The sequence below is a fragment of the Antennarius striatus genome, chromosome 11 (genome assembly GCF_040054535.1).
Source record: "Antennarius striatus isolate MH-2024 chromosome 11, ASM4005453v1, whole genome shotgun sequence".
NCBI classification, from domain to species: Eukaryota; Metazoa; Chordata; class Actinopteri; order Lophiiformes; family Antennariidae; genus Antennarius; species Antennarius striatus.
Window position 1 is genome coordinate 5,535,041 of NC_090786.1, and position 17,481 is coordinate 5,552,521.

The 17,481-nt window shown below is 39.0% G+C and overlaps 1 protein-coding gene across 1 annotated transcript in view; it reads right to left on the reverse strand.

The window, feature by feature from the left end:
• The window catches only part of LOC137603547 (contactin-associated protein-like 4), a 32,668-nt gene extending 29,191 nt beyond the window's left edge, over window positions 1-3,477 (reverse strand). Inside the window, exon 1 of the mRNA XM_068327115.1 lies at window positions 3,399-3,477. Coding sequence (XP_068183216.1) covers window positions 3,399-3,477 — 79 coding nt within the window. The remainder of the gene's footprint in view (window positions 1-3,398) is intronic.
• Window positions 3,478-17,481: the final 14,004 nt, after the last annotated feature.

The following is a 17,481-nucleotide window of genomic DNA, read 5'->3' on the forward strand; positions in this document are numbered from 1 at the left end:
TATTAAAGGGAATATTAGCATATAAGCAAAAAAAATGCGCAGTGGTTTCTGAATATACTGACCTGCCTCTTCGCTGACTGCCACAGGAATGATCACATGTTCAAAATGAAACGTCCTCTTATTAATACAAACCATTTCATTCTGCGTCTAATTAGCATCTGTGAATCGTCGCACAGTCCCAGTATAAATTTTATAATTGCCTGGTTAAAGTCAAGCACAGTGAGCTTTAAATCTAATTTGTTTAAATAACACCAAGTGTGACTGAAGGAAGCATGGAGGGGATTAATAAAAGATATTTAGAGCTCTGTTGTCTTTAAACAGGCAGAGTGGAGAGTGAATGTGGAATATACAGTAGATGATACCCAGATGATGCCCTCATGAATGACATAAATAGATATACAGACAGATCATGGGATGTTTCTCTTCATCCAAAGAAACCTATATTTTAACATTACAGCAGTTACATTTATAGAACCTTGCTAGCAACTCTTCTAATTAACATTAACCAGATTACATATGGAGGCACAGAGTCAGTTATTCATCAGTATACAGTGTACAGGCAGTCCTCAACTTACAAACATTTGAGACACAAATGCACGCCACCATATCTGACTATTTCCTGCAGTTCCCTTTTCTGCCACAACCCCCACCAAGCAGCACCGCAGCGTTCACGTATCTCTATCACTCGTCGTCGTGTAGGGGTCCAGTATTTATGGTGGACAGACGTAAAGTCAAGTGAAATGACGTAAACTTGATTTTTAGTTTTCTAGTTTGTTTTTTTTAGTTAAGTTGCTCTTATATACCTGTAATTGAGAATGACTCAACTCAAAACAACCTGTACCTGAATTTTATTTTATTATATGTTGTTTTTATGTCCAGTTATTGTCTTTGGTAAGTCTCAGGGAATACTATTTTTGTATTTAAAATACATATGTGAGGTATCAAAAGTGACCTGTTGTATTCATTTATTGTCTGTTCTTGATTGATAATTATCAAAATAAAAATGTTAAAGTTCACCTCAGAACGAAATCTAATGACACTTTCCTTGATTAATAATAATAATAATCAAGTTCCTTGATTAATAAAGTATTTATCTATCTATCTAAAAATACTTTCTTCTATTCCATTTGTATCCTACTTTCCAGTTAATCCTGACGTACTCTAAAATTCCAAATCACTAGAAGCTGGAACTTTGGGCAAGACTTTAGCAATTTGATTTCTACTGTCTTCACCTCGGCGTCCTAATGAGAGATCCCACATCTCCTCCCTAGGACTGCTCCACCAGAAGCCTCTGTGGGCTTCCTTAGTCCGGCTCTCTCTCCTCTGCTATTTCATAAATGGAATTAAAAGGAATTTTTTTATGCAGCATATTGTTATATATTTTTTGGCTCTCCTGAAGTACAGCTGAGCTCTCCTAAACTTTAATGCACCTCAAAACTGTCACACCTCTTATAGAGAGTTCACTAAGAGTAAATACTAAACTACAGTTTCCTTATTTATGAATGCGAAGAAAAGAAAATGACAAAACAAATGGCGACAATCTTATAAATTCAGCATAGCTTTGCTGTTGCTGATAAATAAGGAGGATTTATCTCTGAAATGTGTTACTAAGTTCAGTCTTGTATTGCTAGGCGGCATATCTGCAGGAAATCATTGGATGGTTGCAGTTTCTAACCTACTTCACGCCGGCAGTGAGGGGTTACAGATTGTCATCCACATCCAATTAGCCTCATAGCTTTCTGGTTCTGCAGCTGTCTGGCTCTGCTTCACATTAGGTGTTCACAACTTCTTTGCCAAGTGCTCTTCTGGTTTGACGAAGGAATTATGAAAATTTCAAAAAAGCTGCAGAATCACTGCACCTCCAAACTTTATTAAGAACACGACACTGGGTATACTTATTTGGATGAGGACCTCTAAAAAGCTGTCATGATATGGTCTGATATATATATTCTTCAAAATTCTATTGCATTCCATTGGTGTTACATCAACATGAGTTTTAATGGTGTGAAGCCAGTGGTCCTGATTCTGAGTCCCTTTAAAGTTTGTCTGGTTCGTATTTGTGGAAGCTGTAAAGCACCCACCACCCTATCAATCAACAAGAAACAAGAAAATCAATACTTGATGATTCTGCAGAGATGGTGCAAACGAGCTGGTGTTGGACCTTTTCTTCCTCCCACGGTCTTAAGGATTCTTTATGATGAAAACCGCTGCTGCATCTGACAGACCAGTCAAGCTCAGACATCATGTCACAGAATGGCATCTCCCTCCACCTCACTCACCGCCTCTGCTGAATAAATGAAGTGCCGCCGTGGGGCTGAGCAGGGCAGCTGACCAGCCACGGAAACCCAAACATCTGCCTCCTCGTGATAGCTCTACCACTTTTGTTCACGCTGACAAATAGCTTGAGTCAGACCTAGCCCGTGGCACTGGCTCAGCATTAAACCAAAGTCATATTCCAAGTGGAGAGGCCAAGCATTGGAGAATTCTGAGTGCGAAAGGTTGTATTTTTGCACTTTCAGAAGGCAAAAAAAAGAGGGTTTGGAGCCCCCCAATGATTTGACAGGTGCAATTTTTCAGATTGCTCAAAACCACTTCCCTCAGGTAAAAGAGAGGTCTTTATCTCCTTTGTTTTACTCTTTGAAGCCCCATATAAGATGCTGTAATATCTGTGTGTAATGGTTAGGCTGTCCCTATTCTCTCCAAACTGAATCCCCAATAAAAAAAAAACAAAAAAAAACTGATTACCTCAGACATCCAGAAAATATTTCCCCAGATTCATGATAGGGAAAACATAAACCCTGCTTCTGCTTTGTCGTTGCCGTGTTAGCAACACGTCAGCAAGTGTAACAAAACACAGCTTCCATTACCCTTCTGTTGACATTACATTTGCATGATCAGCATCATGAATAAACTGCCGTACATGTTATGCCAAGACACCAGCTTTTCGGGGAAAAACGAGGGCTTTTTTCCTTGGAAGTTTAATTCCAGAAACATGACACAAATATTTATTTTAAAAAAAAGAGAAATATTAAAAGAGAAACAGATGTTTGCTGGATCACAAAACAACACTTGCAATAATGAGTAATTAAGATGTGCAGCTTTATTAGATCAAGTGAAACTCAAGTGGGAAGAAACTTTCTTAACCCAGCCTTTTGAAAGCCTCTTTCTCCTCCTTTGAATAATTATTGACAAAAAAAAAATTTGTAAAAAAAAATAATAACATTTTTTACTTGTAATAAAATCCACAAAGCTTTTGCATCATGCATGAAAAGTTTGTAGTTTTAACAATGGGTGAGAAAATACTTGATCAAGATAAAAGAGCAACATTTAAAAAACAGTCCTGGTTGCAAAATGTTAGCGCTTATAGCATCAGATCAACAACACGTCATCACACTCACCTCCTCTTGTTGCCCAGAAGAAAAGTGTCAGGACAACCTGTGTAGTAATTCCCTGAATCTTTTTACTCCTGATATCCATGATGAGGTGGAGGGATGCTAGAAAAGCCCGCTGGGTGAAGGAGAGTGTATTTACTCCACTCCACTCCTCCTCCTCCTCCTCCTCCTTCACACGCTCACACTTCCCAGATCCCTGATGAATTCCGCACCTCTGCGTCTGCAGCGCTCTGCCAACATCCACCTGCCTCCACGGCGATGATGGCAGAGGCAGGTTCGGCTGCACTCTGCTGATTGAGAGGAAGGAGGGGGGAGAGAAGGAGAGAGAGAGAAGGAGACAGAGAGAGAGAGAGAGAGAGAGAGAAAGCTCTCACAGCTCCAGCAAAAGGTCCTCCAGTCTGTAAAAACACCCAAACACTCTCCAGTGCCAAAATCCCTCAGTAGAAATCACACTACAGGTTCCATTAATCTGGACTGACAGTGTTTGAGAAAGAGCCACCTCAGGTCCGGTCACGCTCCAGGCGGCTTCCAGCAGTCAGTTTGTCATCATGTAGTGAAGCTCAGGTCCAGCATTCACGGGAGAGGGGGTGGGAGTGGTGGGGAGGAGAGGGATCCCCACCACAGACAGTCACTGCCAATCAGTTAAATGTATCCCACCAAGAGAGGGAGTGATGATCCCCAGTGTTGCAGCAGCAAGCATCAAAGATTTACTGGGTTCGCTTTCTTTCTTTTCATTCAACCGAGTGCAGAAAGCAGAATATACAGCAAGATAGAACCAATAAACAGACAGGAAAGGAGGTTAAAATTTCATAAAATTGCAAAATAATTCAGGAACATGAACACGTGTTATATTTCCATGCGTTGGACTTCAATCTTAACCCCTACCAGGTTTGGGCTTCTCTGGAACTTGTTCACAGTGGAAAATGCTTTATTTAAAGAGAACTTTGTTGTCCCCTCAAAGTCACAATGTTGCTGACATCAAGTCATTTTTCTTCCTGCAGTGCTCCTGCAATGTGGAGGTGTTCACCTGGTGGGATGTGGTTCCAAGTGGTCAAACTCTCAGAGACTGTCCTCCCACAAGGAGAAAATGAAGCACCACTTATCTCATAAGGGGTTCTCCAAGAAACACACGGACTACAGTCGGATCGGTGTGAACCCTAGTTTGGTGCGATGACTCCTCAGTCTTTTTTCTGACTAAATGCATTTTATTTTCTAGGAGCTCCTAATCTATAGGCTGCTATTTACACGTTACAGATCTGTGATGAGTCATAGTGGAAGGTTTTCAGAATGTCTTATTGATCTCATGTGATTGCTGTTGCTCCACCGTTCTTTTTCAGTTCCTCCACCCACCTTTAAGTTCCTCTGTGCTGCCCTTTGGCATTTAATTGTCCGCGTTCACAATAATAAAGGCTTTCAATTCAGCTGGTGAAAGCTGTGGTATATGAAAAATGTTTTTATACTTATGAGTGCTTTGGATATTTCTTCCATTCGTTGCTTTTTTTTTTCATGCCAGTTATTAAAAGTGAAATAGTTGTGACATGCCAGTCATATTCCACAGTGAGACATGAGCAAATAGAACACCAGTTAAAAATGGTACAAGGAAGACAAACACTATGACCTCTTTGAATAAAATTCTTTATCCTAAATGAACTGCAATATCCAAGTGTAGCAGTTTAATAACTTCTCTTCCACATTTTGGGTCATTTATCAATCAATAAATCAATAATCTAACATTTTCTGTTCTGAAGTTCAACAACTGAGTGTTTTAAATTTGCTACGGGTCTGAACTGTAACCGCTGTAGCAGAAACTAGCATAGCTCTTCAAGCCTCTGCCTCTACAAAAGCCATTATAAAAAGTGATGACATAGCGTAATCCTATTATAGAATCACATTACAAGGGAACTCCAGTCTTTTTGTTGAGGGATGACTTTGATGATAAAATCTTTGTTGTGTTGAAGAAACACTAGCTTTTAAAAACTAGTGAATGTGAGTCGTTTTTTCTTCTTCTTGCTATTTTTAATGGCAACACAACGTTTATCATACTAATACAATAATGAGATGCTAATGTTAATTCCACAGCCACCGTCCACATGATCAAAACAGACTTGTTTATTAGGTTGCCCGGAGCTTTTTTTTTTCCTCCTTGCAATCTGCATCCTCTGGTAGTGCGAAAGCTGGACCTTCTTTTTCAATTATCGCAAATCCCAGATCAAAATTGGAATTAAAAAAATGGAGCACCTACACAGAGAGGCGGGAGGTCCCGCTCTGCACAGTTCTGCTCATTTCACAAAAATGCCTGAGTTTTCACCATCGCTCTGAGTGCGATTCCATATTCATGTAGATGAAATGCTTTTTGTCTTTGTGCTGCGACTAACCTCCTGCTGCTCCTTCACCACTCTGAAAAACCTATTCCTGTATCCCTGCGTAGTTTCTTTAAGACTAGTCTCTAGAGCGTATTGATGCATGGTATAGTTCCTCTCTGAAGATACAGTTAGAGCATGTTAGCATTATTGGTTATAAGAACAGACAGCTGGAAAGTTGATGACAACACAATGATGAGTTTATCCTCTACAGATTTCAACTTGTGATTGGCCTTGATCAAGAAATATCTGATTTACTGACTGGATCTGCTTCTCCTTTGATCAGTGGAGGATGCTGGAGTTTTAGTTGCTCTCCGCAGGTGAGCAGACCTTTTGAAGCCAAAGTTCCAAAAAGCAGCTTTTTCAGCTTCTTTTCTATATCTTTGAAGATCCATTGTCAGCAAGGATGTTGTAAATATTTTATGTCTCTTGTGGTGTTTATATTTTGCATATTCATCTACTGTTGCTTGGTTTTATTATACACTTGATGCACTCTGTTCTTTTTAAAACTATTAAAAGAAAGTTGCATGATTATATTAAAATTTCAACTTATGCAGAAAAATACAGTATAAATAAATTAGTGTAAACTTCCGCATTGCCTTTATTTCTCTGTTTTATTCCTATTTTCCTGGAATTCATGGTTAAAAGTCGTCTGCAGTCATTTACTTTATTTTAACTCAATAAATTCACATACTGACCGTCAAACAGTCGACAGCACAACAGTCACTGGAGTGAAACCTGCAAATCGATAAGAGACAACAAAGGATTTTGATCAACTGACTGCTCTTATGCTTTCCTCCAGACAAATGACAGCTGACTCTTTCTTGCCAGCTTTTGACCTTGCTGCGCTTTTTTGTTTTTGTTTTTTTGTGGGGTGTGGGGGGCTATTCCACTCCAGGGGTACCGGTGCAGCCATGAAGCGTGACATTACGTGCAGGTCTTTGTGTTGAGACGCCTCACAGCCTTAACGGTCTGCAGGTTGCTCGGCTGGAAGAGAACACTGCTTTGGTCCACAACTGTCTGTCAGACAAGAGAAGCTAAAACTGCTGTCAAAATACATAAAAGAACAAGGTGAGATGTTAAGAACTCTACACATCGGATGGGTCACCCTGCCAATGAAATAAAAGATTTTTTTAGTGAAGAGTAAATATATTTCTGTTTGCAAAATGATTTTTAATGCAAATAATTTCATAAACTGAGTTACTTCTAAAAGGTAAAGTTGAATTTCACGTCCCTTTTAAAACTGATAAAAGGAACTTTAGATTGTGTTTTGATAAATTACATCTTAATTAATGTGAATAAATGGGCCTTTGAAAAGAAAAAAGGTGTGTACTGTTTAAGACAGTGCAAGCACACACAAACCTAAAAAAAAGATGATTGCAAACAATCATGATCTCTTTAAAAATAATTGTTCTCTATTAGTCACAACATTTCTTATTCCAAAGTGACTCATTTTCCTGGAATATTTATACAAAAAGGAAAAATTACCTTGTTTAGCTGCTTTAAGAAGGAAGAATCTTCATTTCTGCCAGCTGTCTTGCCAAATATTTGCTTTATCCTTAAAATCTAGTACATTAAATACTTTTCTTGACTAAACAGATTGACTTTAAACCTGCCAACAGAGAATGAAAGCCTCAGTGGTAAACATAAAATCTGATGACATACTTGAAGCTGAGCGGTGAACTCACCCCTGTGATGGATGTCTCAGATCTAGATCTCTTCCATACAGGGCTTTGAATTGAGATCCATCTCAATTAGTTAAGATGCATACTTTTAATCACTGCTGTTTGAAATGCAGACGGTTGGCAGTTTATTGTAGTGAACCGGCAGAGTGCGAAGGTGACGAGTTAATGGAAGGTCTAATGAGTGTGCAGGATGGCGATGCAGCTCTTTGTGCATCACAGGCGTCGGGTTCAGGAGGTTAATGCAGTGCTTGTTTCAGACGTTAATATTCTCCGCTTTAGAAAGCGACGCAGAAAGAGTAGAGCACAGCGGATGGGAGAGAAAATGTGGCACATCAGTGATACGAACCTCAATTTATGGCTGTTTTCCCTCATTTTCTATAATCGTCAACACGTTCTTGTTCGACGGCTGATTACTGTGAGTTTACATCAAACATTCAAGATGAGATCAAACTTTAAATTATTTGCAAAAGAATGTCAGCAATCATAACACTTGAATACTTTTCTTCAGTGTTTTTCAGCTCTCTGCTGCATTACGGGGTGAGAAATTCCCAAAGGGGATTTTTTTTCCCTCTTAAATATATTAATTTCTCCTGGGTACGTGAGTGGGGAAGCATTGGCATCATCCATGTCACACTCACTATGTTAAAGGTAGCTGGTGACCGACACAGTTCAGAGATTTTATCTATAAATCATCCAATAACTTACTGGCAAAAAAGATCCACAGAGGGATTGATGAGAGGATGGACAAAAGGCAGCCAAAAACAAATCCGATCTACAGGTGACTTAAATCTAAATTAGTGCGAGTGTCAAAATGAAAGGTGAAATACAAAAAAAGCAGTAGTGCATGAACTCTCTGAGGAAGTAAGGACCCGTCCAAAATGAACTCACAACAGAGGGAAACACACTGAGTTTCCAACATAGAAGGAGAAGCAGGTGCAGAGAATCAGTCAGTTGCAGGTGGGATCAATCAGACGGTGGCAGAGGAATCAGGTATGAAACAAGTAGCGAAGGTGCATGAAGGGTGAACACCGAACATCATAGAGGCTAAAAGAAAAAGGTGAACTACAAAATACAACACAAAACACTAAAGTCCTGTAAGAAGTTTGGTGACCTGGCTTCCCAAGAAAGCAACTTAGCATCTGTCATTCATGCACGATGTCATCCAAAAGTTGCCGGATTCAAAGTCATTTTTCACTCCAGGAACTTCTTCCTTGCAGTACTTGTTTTGCAGTACTTGCAGAGGCAGATTTCTTTTCCCACCTGTGGTTCAAATGTTCTCAGTTCACTGAGAAAAGACCAAGATGCTTGGAGGACAGTTTGATTCAGTTTGAGGTCTATGGAGCCACTGGCTGAGCTGCCAGCCAGGCAAGGATTGATTTCATGCAAGTTGTGCTTTCTGTTTTTAATGTCAACATATCAAATTAATGGCATCTTGCTTCTATCTCCAGAGATCTACGTTTGATGCTTTCATTACAGCGGTGTGAATTTGCTCACATTCGGCAGCGTCGTGCTTCTCTGTGTCTCTGAAGGAGGTCATTTTTGGAAATATTTCCCCCATGTTGAAATTCATTTCGACACCTGCATCTCTCTCTGTTTTGAAGAACTCCTAAACTTTGGTTTCTCGGAATAAAATGGTCTACAGAATATTAAAAACTATAGATGACAGTTTTTAGAAGACTGTCATGCAAGCATCGCGAAGGTAAATGTATCAAATGTTTGCTCAGACACACTCTGTTTTCTTTTTTAGTTTTGTTTGATATGATTTTTTTTTTTAGAAGGTTAAAGTTTGCCTTGTATATTTAATTTAAAGTGAGTTTGTCCCATGATTTTCTTGACAAAGTTAGTCTTTGCTGCTCTCCAACTGGGAAGCACTTTCAAATTCAAAAGGAATTCGTAACTGTAACATCTCCCCAGAGATCAGAAATATTAATAAATGAATCATATCATTTGGGTTTGGTGGGATCTAACCATATATTTGCTAGGCAGCTGAGAATTTATCATGTCAGATTGCCCTTGAACACACCACACAAAGAGAATTTTTCTGCATCGATCCTGTCTGGAAAAAACTGACAACAAAAGTTTTAGCAAAATATGAAAACAGTCCAATCCTCGTCTGGTTCCTGCTAACTTTTGGAGTCTTACATACACGCACGCACGCACACGCACACACACGTGTCTATGATTATAGCTGACATATTCATGAGACCCTGAGACTATGTCAAAACTTTACCTAACTTAATGAGGTCTTCTGTATTTGCTCTTGTATATTTAAATCAGTTTTAGCAAATTTCAAAAGAGGGTGAATCTCCACGAAGGCTGAGCTTTCTCTCCAGAGTCACATTTTTATATGTAACACCTGTATTTACACTCATTCCTCTTGAGAAAATACACCTGGAACTTTTTCTCATATCCAACACACGAAAATGTATCAATGACTTCAACAGCTTCTGTTAGCGCTCCCACATCTAAACAGACAGAACTTGTCTGTCTGTCTGTCTGTCTGTCTAATCTCTTGACCTCCTTCGTGTCCTTCAGTAGCACTCTAAGGAACGAGCCGCCTGTGAACACAACAGAGATGTTCTATAACAAGCTAATGCATAATTGTCCCGTTACATAGATTCATGCTGTGGAGCCATTTAAGTCTCAATACACTTACATGTCCATAGTTCATTGTTTTCATCATTCATTGTGTTCAGTTGCTCCGGTGACGTTACAGCTGCCTGTCACTTTGGCTGAAGTGTTGATGCTGCTTAAAGGCAGACAGCTCGTCAAGCTGAGCGACAGGGTTGATCCCATCGACTGGGGTCAAGTAGAAGTAAAATCATACACTTTTCTGAGAACGAGCTGCATTAAGGGGCTTAGCATTAAACCTCTCCTCCAGGTCATTCCAGTGTTGTGATTGGTAGCAGAACAGGAGCTGCAAGTCGACCGGCTCCACTCTCAAAGATGCTCCTGCATCATGCATGAATTCTAAATTATTTAATTTGAGAATACCTGCTCAGCAAAAGTCATGCATCTGAATGGATCATGTTTTTAACTGTTTTATTCCTTCATTTAGTTTTCCTATTTTCTTTCCTTATGCTAGAATGAGTTACTGGCTGTTTGTTGGTTGATGCCTCTCTCCCCTCGATCCCGGGCCATCTGATGCAGTTTAATTTGTGAGTTGGTAACTGTGGAGGTGTTCAGAGCAGCTCAGTCACGTGATATAACAGAGGAGTAAAAGCACAGCCAGGCAAAACTTCTCTCCATCTGGTTCCCAGCATGTTCCGAGTCCCGTTGTGTTTCCAGTCTCACTTCCTGCGCTTTCAATCTGTGTCACTGTTCACACACTCATGTCGTCTTCGTTTAGTGGGAGGCATGAAAATGAAAAACTGTTTAGAGCTTTGCAGACACTTCTGAATATATGAGTTATTAAATCTCATTAAATTGTGGCAGTGGTGTCTTGTTAACAGAGTGTTAATGGCCCTATGTGGATCTGTGTAGCTGTGTGGTGTTAAACAGAAGGAAAGGGTAACTTTTGCTGTTGGGGGTGATAAATGCTTATGCTAATCAGATTTTTTTTAAAACACCATTGCTAGATTTTAGCAACCAAGACCAAAGAATGACGTCGGTATAACAACCCTTGTTTATCCTATTATATAGTCAGATTAGATATTTTATAATCAGCAAGGCAGCTTATAAACTGAGGATAAAGCACTTTTGATCGAACTGATTACGCACTTCAAGCCATCAGTGTGTTATTTCTTCCAGCAGAGGCCAGTGAGAAAGTCTCCAATCAGAGTGCGAGTGTTTGTTTCAGATATCTGGATTTAGAACAGAGTGAACCATCTGTCTTCTCACCTATTGTTTCATACCTCTGCTCTAAAACTGAAAGTGGCGGGGCAGTTTTGTTGTCATGGATCAATTTTTCCATGCTGCCAGCTGCCACCTGAATGCTTTTAGTTCCACTCTGTTTTAATCTCTCTGTTGTCGCTTTCTGATTCTAAAATCCTCCAGAGCTTCAGTTCTGGCCGTAAGTACGAAAAACAATGATTCACAGCTTTGAACCTTCCAGCTGATGTTTTGCAGACACGTGGTGGTATCAGAATGTTAACATGCCAGCTAATCATCTAAACCATTTAAATAGGACTGTGCTTGAGTTAACATGCTATTGGAAAGTGACATTGGCAATTGTTTGCATCTAGCTCAGAATCTGGGCAAACATTGGGTTGAGAGGTGCGAGTGTCCCCACAGCAGCTGCATTTGGTGGTTATTACTGCCTTTTCAGGTGTCAGACATAAATAAATAAATCACAGCTGCCTATTGACAAAGTCACACGACTGTCTAATCCTTTTTTAGATATGAGACAATAAATTTGTGGTCGCTTTTTGACATTTTATGGATTTCCTTCCCAGGCTGCTCCAGCTGAAGCCGTTTCATCGGAGGCTGTTTTGTCTGACATTCCATGCTGTTGAATTTTCAACTTGTGATTGATCATCTGACTCCGACAGCTGATGATGTCTCAAATATCAACAGAGTAGAGGCCAATTAATCATAAGAAAAATAGCTGGAAAAACAAATAGGACAAAATAAAACAGGGTGGGCATGCTGGTTGAGCGGAGAGGGAAATGCAAGCGTGGAAATGTCATCACCGCGCGCGGAACGATGTGACAACCAGAGGAAAAGAAAACACCAGTCAGATTGATAAGTTATTAAAATCCTCATCATGTTAATTTTCATCCGTCATCCCATAACTAACTTGACTGCCTGCAGAGAGACTCTATTTTCACCGCTACCCCTGGTTTCCTCATTGAATTAAATATTTCATATTCTGTTCAATTATACATACATGCACAGAAAAATGTTCGGTGTCAGACGTGTCAAGGTTGGCATTTTTAGTGGCTTTGAGTCAGAGTTAACATCACAGATAGTGTGGGTTGAGAGCCCACACGTGTAATCCACACATGGAACTTTAAAGTTTCCCATCCTACTGGTGTTTTCCTGCTTCCTGGACGCTTTTTGTCTGGATCTCTGCTCAGTTTACCCTCGTCTGCCTCTGTGTGTTTGGCTGGCAGCGAGTGAAGAGTCGCCATCTGTCTGGGAAGAGAACTCAACCTTTGGATGAGTGGGGTTTTTTTGTGTTCTTTTTTTTGTTTGCTTTACAGTTAGCACCCCCTTCTTTTCATTTCCATTTATTTCTGAAGCTCAGCATTGAATGAATGTTATGTGAACAACCAAAATGTACACATTGCATTTCGATTGCTTTGGATTTCAAGCTACAAAATGTCAGCACTGAACTTTTATTTGTACATATCATGAACAGGTTTAGAAGCAGAACAAAAGTCCTGACTAAATTATCTTCACTTACCTCATTAAAGATAAATATCTTTTGTCTCCTTGTTTCATCTCGTGTGGAAACTTTTTTAATCTCCTCTAGAATTATAAATCAATTTGTCTGGGAGTGAATGCTGCATGTATCAACATAATCAAACAGTAGGGTGTAGATATTATTAAGGTTTACCCTGATGCTGTCAACACCTTAATGGAACTTAATTAATGTTAATTTATGGGTAAATCCCACTCACTGGGTTCAAAATGGTGCAATTATATGAGATCTAAGTTTAAAAAATAATGTTTTTTAAAACCTGACAGTCTCTCATATCTGTAGTATTATTCTCTAAATCAGTTTCACTTCTTTTATGAGCTAAAATAACCCATTAAAAAAAACCCTTCTACACACACACACACACACACACACACACACACACACACACACACACACACACACACAGGCACCCAATAGAGAATTTCCTCTTGGCGACGGGAGTGTAGTAACGCTGTAGTCCGTCCTAAATTGATCAGCCTAAAATAGCTCTGTTTAAGGAACCTCTCCTCTAAGCTGTTAGCATTGTTATACAGAGCAAATTGATTTTTCCAGCCTCATTAAACTCATCTTCCGTGTGATTGACGCTGCTGATGGACTGCTCAGTGATTCCCCAGACTGAATCCTACGTGTTGAGAGACACTAGGTTTGAACATTGACTGTTAAAGGGCATCTGAAAGGATACACATAAGAAAAAGGGTTTATTGTTAGATTTATTTAGGAGAAACTTGCCATGTAGGGAGGGTAAATGTTTTTCATCCCAATATGTTGTTGCATTTGTCACGTGCCGTGTAGGACTGGAAACAGATGATACAGATGATACTGGATTAACTGTAGCTGTGAGATAATCGCGTGATTTTCATCTCTTCCCGTGACATATTTAATGATGCATCTCGTCTTGTTGCTCAGCCTGTTGAGAAGGTCTGCTGTTGTGGTCATGGATGTTCCACATGAAAGAAATGCCATTTGATCAGCCGATTGGCCTTTCTGGATAAATCTCATTACCTCAAGAACATGCCATTCCCTGGTCAGTCATTAAGCCAAAATGTCACCGAAGTCCGGCACCTTTGCTCTGGAGGCACAGAGAATTCATATGAGCCTATGAAATGTTCAGAAGGTGTTGGCGCTTCACCACTCAGCATTAGAGTCTTTCATTTAGTTGATGTGGATTGCATCACACCTGAGGAAAAGGAGAAAACAAGAGCACGGAATAGATTTTGACATAATTTTCAAAAATAATCTCACAGCCTCATAATCTGTTAGTAGATTCATGAGAAAATACCCACAAATCTAAATGTGTGCATATTTTAATTGATACATTCAAGTACAAGAACTATCCATTTAGTTTTGGTTACTTTCATGCCAGCAATAATGAATGGATAACATGTCTTTTTATGACGAGGTGCAATTTCAGACATGAAATTGACATGTTTATATTTTTTTTAGTTTAGGCATGAAAAGTACAAGTGATTAGGTCAAAAAAAGTTGTGCATTTTTATTAAAAATCCAATAAATGTTAAATAGACTCTTACAGGATTGACCAGCATAATTTATATCCAAAATATATTAATATGTAGGCCTCCAACACAGAAAAAGAAAGGACTGCCATTTTTTAAAGCAGCAACATCAGCTGAAAGAGGGACATTTTAATGATAAATGTTTGAAAGTTGACAACAGGAAGAAGCACTGGTGTGGCTACAAGTACAATACGTTTGAATTTTTTTTTTCTTCTTTTTGCTGTACCATAACAAAAAAAGATATGGCTTGTTTATGGATGTAATGGAAGCTTTGTCTATTTGCAGCTCCTAACGACTGCAAGACAGAATAAAAACACACTATAATTGTGTGCAAATCACAACTGGTTTCTGCTTTTTTCTTGTTTTTATATTTTTAGGCACATTTGAAACAGAGCGGTTCTTCTCACTCCGCCATAATTTTGCAGTGATAGAGCTTTCCGGTTTATTCACATTAACACAAATTGAGTTTTTTCCCCAGTAGTCCTTGGACACACATCTTCTACTTGTGTAGGTGTGCAACTACATGCAGCTTTTATTGGAATAAACAGACCAAGATTAGGTTCTACTCAGTAGGCCAGTAGAAAAAAATATTGTGCTGAAAAACTCAAATAGTGATAGAAAGCTTTCCTCAATCATCATAATATCTTTAAAGACATTCATCCTTTAGGTGCAACAAGGTTGTGGAGAATCCTTGACCAGCTGTTTTTAAAGTTGTTTCAAACACCTCTCTGTGTCCTGGAATTTGCTGCATGTCTGCATACTATATGATCTTATTTTTTTAATCAGACCTTAGATTTAAAATTGAGACATTTGATAAATGCTTGTTTTCAAATAACAAGAAAATGTAAAAAAGAAAAAAGAAAAAATTGATACATAGGGTTGATGGTGGATAAGACAAGAAGCCAGCAAATGTTAAATGATATTTATCCAACATAAACTCAAAGCTTTTTCTGGGAGATTTTAGTTATAATTGAAAATAGATTGAATAGTTGTTTGCAAAAGGCTAATTCAAATTCGAAGTTTATGTCCAAAGCAGTTCAGATGAGAACCCAGATGCTAATATAAGACACGAGTTCAGGTATTTAATGATAACACTAATACTACTAATAGTAATCAAAATGACAACAAAGAGTCAACTAACTGGAAAAAAAAAATGACACGAAACAAGGAATAAACCTGGAAATAAACCAAACTGCGGTACAGTCAGATTTATCCTCTTACAAATCATCTATACACCCAGACAGTTTTTATAAACTTATATGCAGAGAAATAAAATGACTCTGGGTCGCATCCTGAGAACCTGATAGAAACTGAAAGGAAGAAAACGTCTCCAAGAAGAGAATAAAAAGACAAGATGATTTCTGGATTGTTTTATTATAATGTTAAGAGGGGGGAAAAGAAACAAGAAAGAATCTGTTCAAACATATCTCACATACAGTGATAGCGAGACCTCTGTGTCGGCCCCCCGGCTACTTTTTGCTTTTAAGCTTTGAAACAAGTCTTCAGTGTTTTTACCTTCAGGGAGGGAATAAAAGTTTCAAAGACAAAAATCTAAAGCTCAGATATTTCCAAAATATGAAATCTAACACAAGCTGATGTGTAGATGCTTTGAAGGAAACAGGGAAAAAACGTCAAAATAAGAGAGGCTGTTCTGGATAAACTACATGACAGAGTATTGATGATGATTGACAATTTAATTTGCCTGAAAATATGAGAGTTTAAACAGAATATAATCGATAGAACAGGCCCAGAATTTAGAGAAGAATTTGAAATAAACTAATAACATACAACGGAAAAACACACCACTGCTATTCAATCTATACAGGCGTGGTAGGATTGTATGCGTTGAAAAGAGGATTGGAGTTTACTGATTTCTGACCCTTAGGCTGGATGTTAAATGTGACATCACTTTCTGAGAACAACTGTTTTTCTCAGGATAAATGAGAATAAGAAATAAAACACACCTGTTTTTCTTTTACACCAAGAACAGGCTGAAATGTAACATTAGTTATTAACATGCTACGGCCATCTTCATCCACCTGGGATGTCAGCTTTTAAACAACGATGCCCTGCTGTGTCTCTCTGTGACGCTGCTGTCGACATTCTTATTTTGTGTGTTTTTCAGGTGATGCTTGTTCATCTCTGACAGATTAATATCACAAAATACCCCTCATGTGTCACCAGGCGAACCCTTAGATCAACAGTATTGATGCAGGAGGAGGAGGGCAGGAGAAGGGTCGGAGTCATCAATAACCAAAAGATAATTTATCACTGCAGCCCGGGCGGTTTCTTTTTTTTTCTCTCTTCTTCTTCCAAATTCCTATCGGTGGATAAAAAAACAAGTTGTTTGTTTGTTTGCTAGTTGTGACTTTTTAAAGCAGACATGAGGTCACAGAGGTGACAGAATGTGGATTTGGTGTGCTTGTGTTTGTGTAGCAGGTTGAATCGATATGAAATCCTTTCTGTTACTGCACCTTCATGTGTCACTGTCTCCACCTACTCCACCACAAGCCCATTATGCCGTAAAAACCGAACCCTCTCTCTGAAGCTGTCTCTCTCTCTCTTTCTGTTCTACCTCTATCTGCCCACTGACAGCAGGTACATTCATCATAGTCTTTCTTATATAAACTTAAATCTTAAAAACAACTGTCGCTTGAGTTCGAAGCTGTCTCCGGGTTCACGGGCTGCCTGTTGAATCAGCAAATGTGTCTGTCTGCACAGCCATTCCTGTCATTTATGTTGTATCTCAGCTTTTATAAAATGAACAGACTTTTGGCAGCTGTCATCCCAGCAGAACGTAGCATTTCTTTAAGTTTGTCATATATGTGAAAGGAAAACATTCGCACAACATAAGGAACAGGATGCAGATGCAAACACACACCCAAAGCAAAACTGTGGAAGCAGACAAAGATCAATAACAATAAAGCAGAAAGTAGAGATGAGAAAAAGGACATCATCTCAGAGCATGTATTTTCTGCACTATGAATCACACAGCAAATAGCAGTGGAAATGCTCAAAATGTGAGTGGGCAAAACAAATAAGGAAGGTCACAGCACGCTGTAATATCATTAGTATTTCTGCAGAAAGTAGCTTGATCTATTTTTCACAGTGTGAATATAACACAAGGCTGTGTCTGGAAATACGACCTCCGATGGTTCAGCCCAC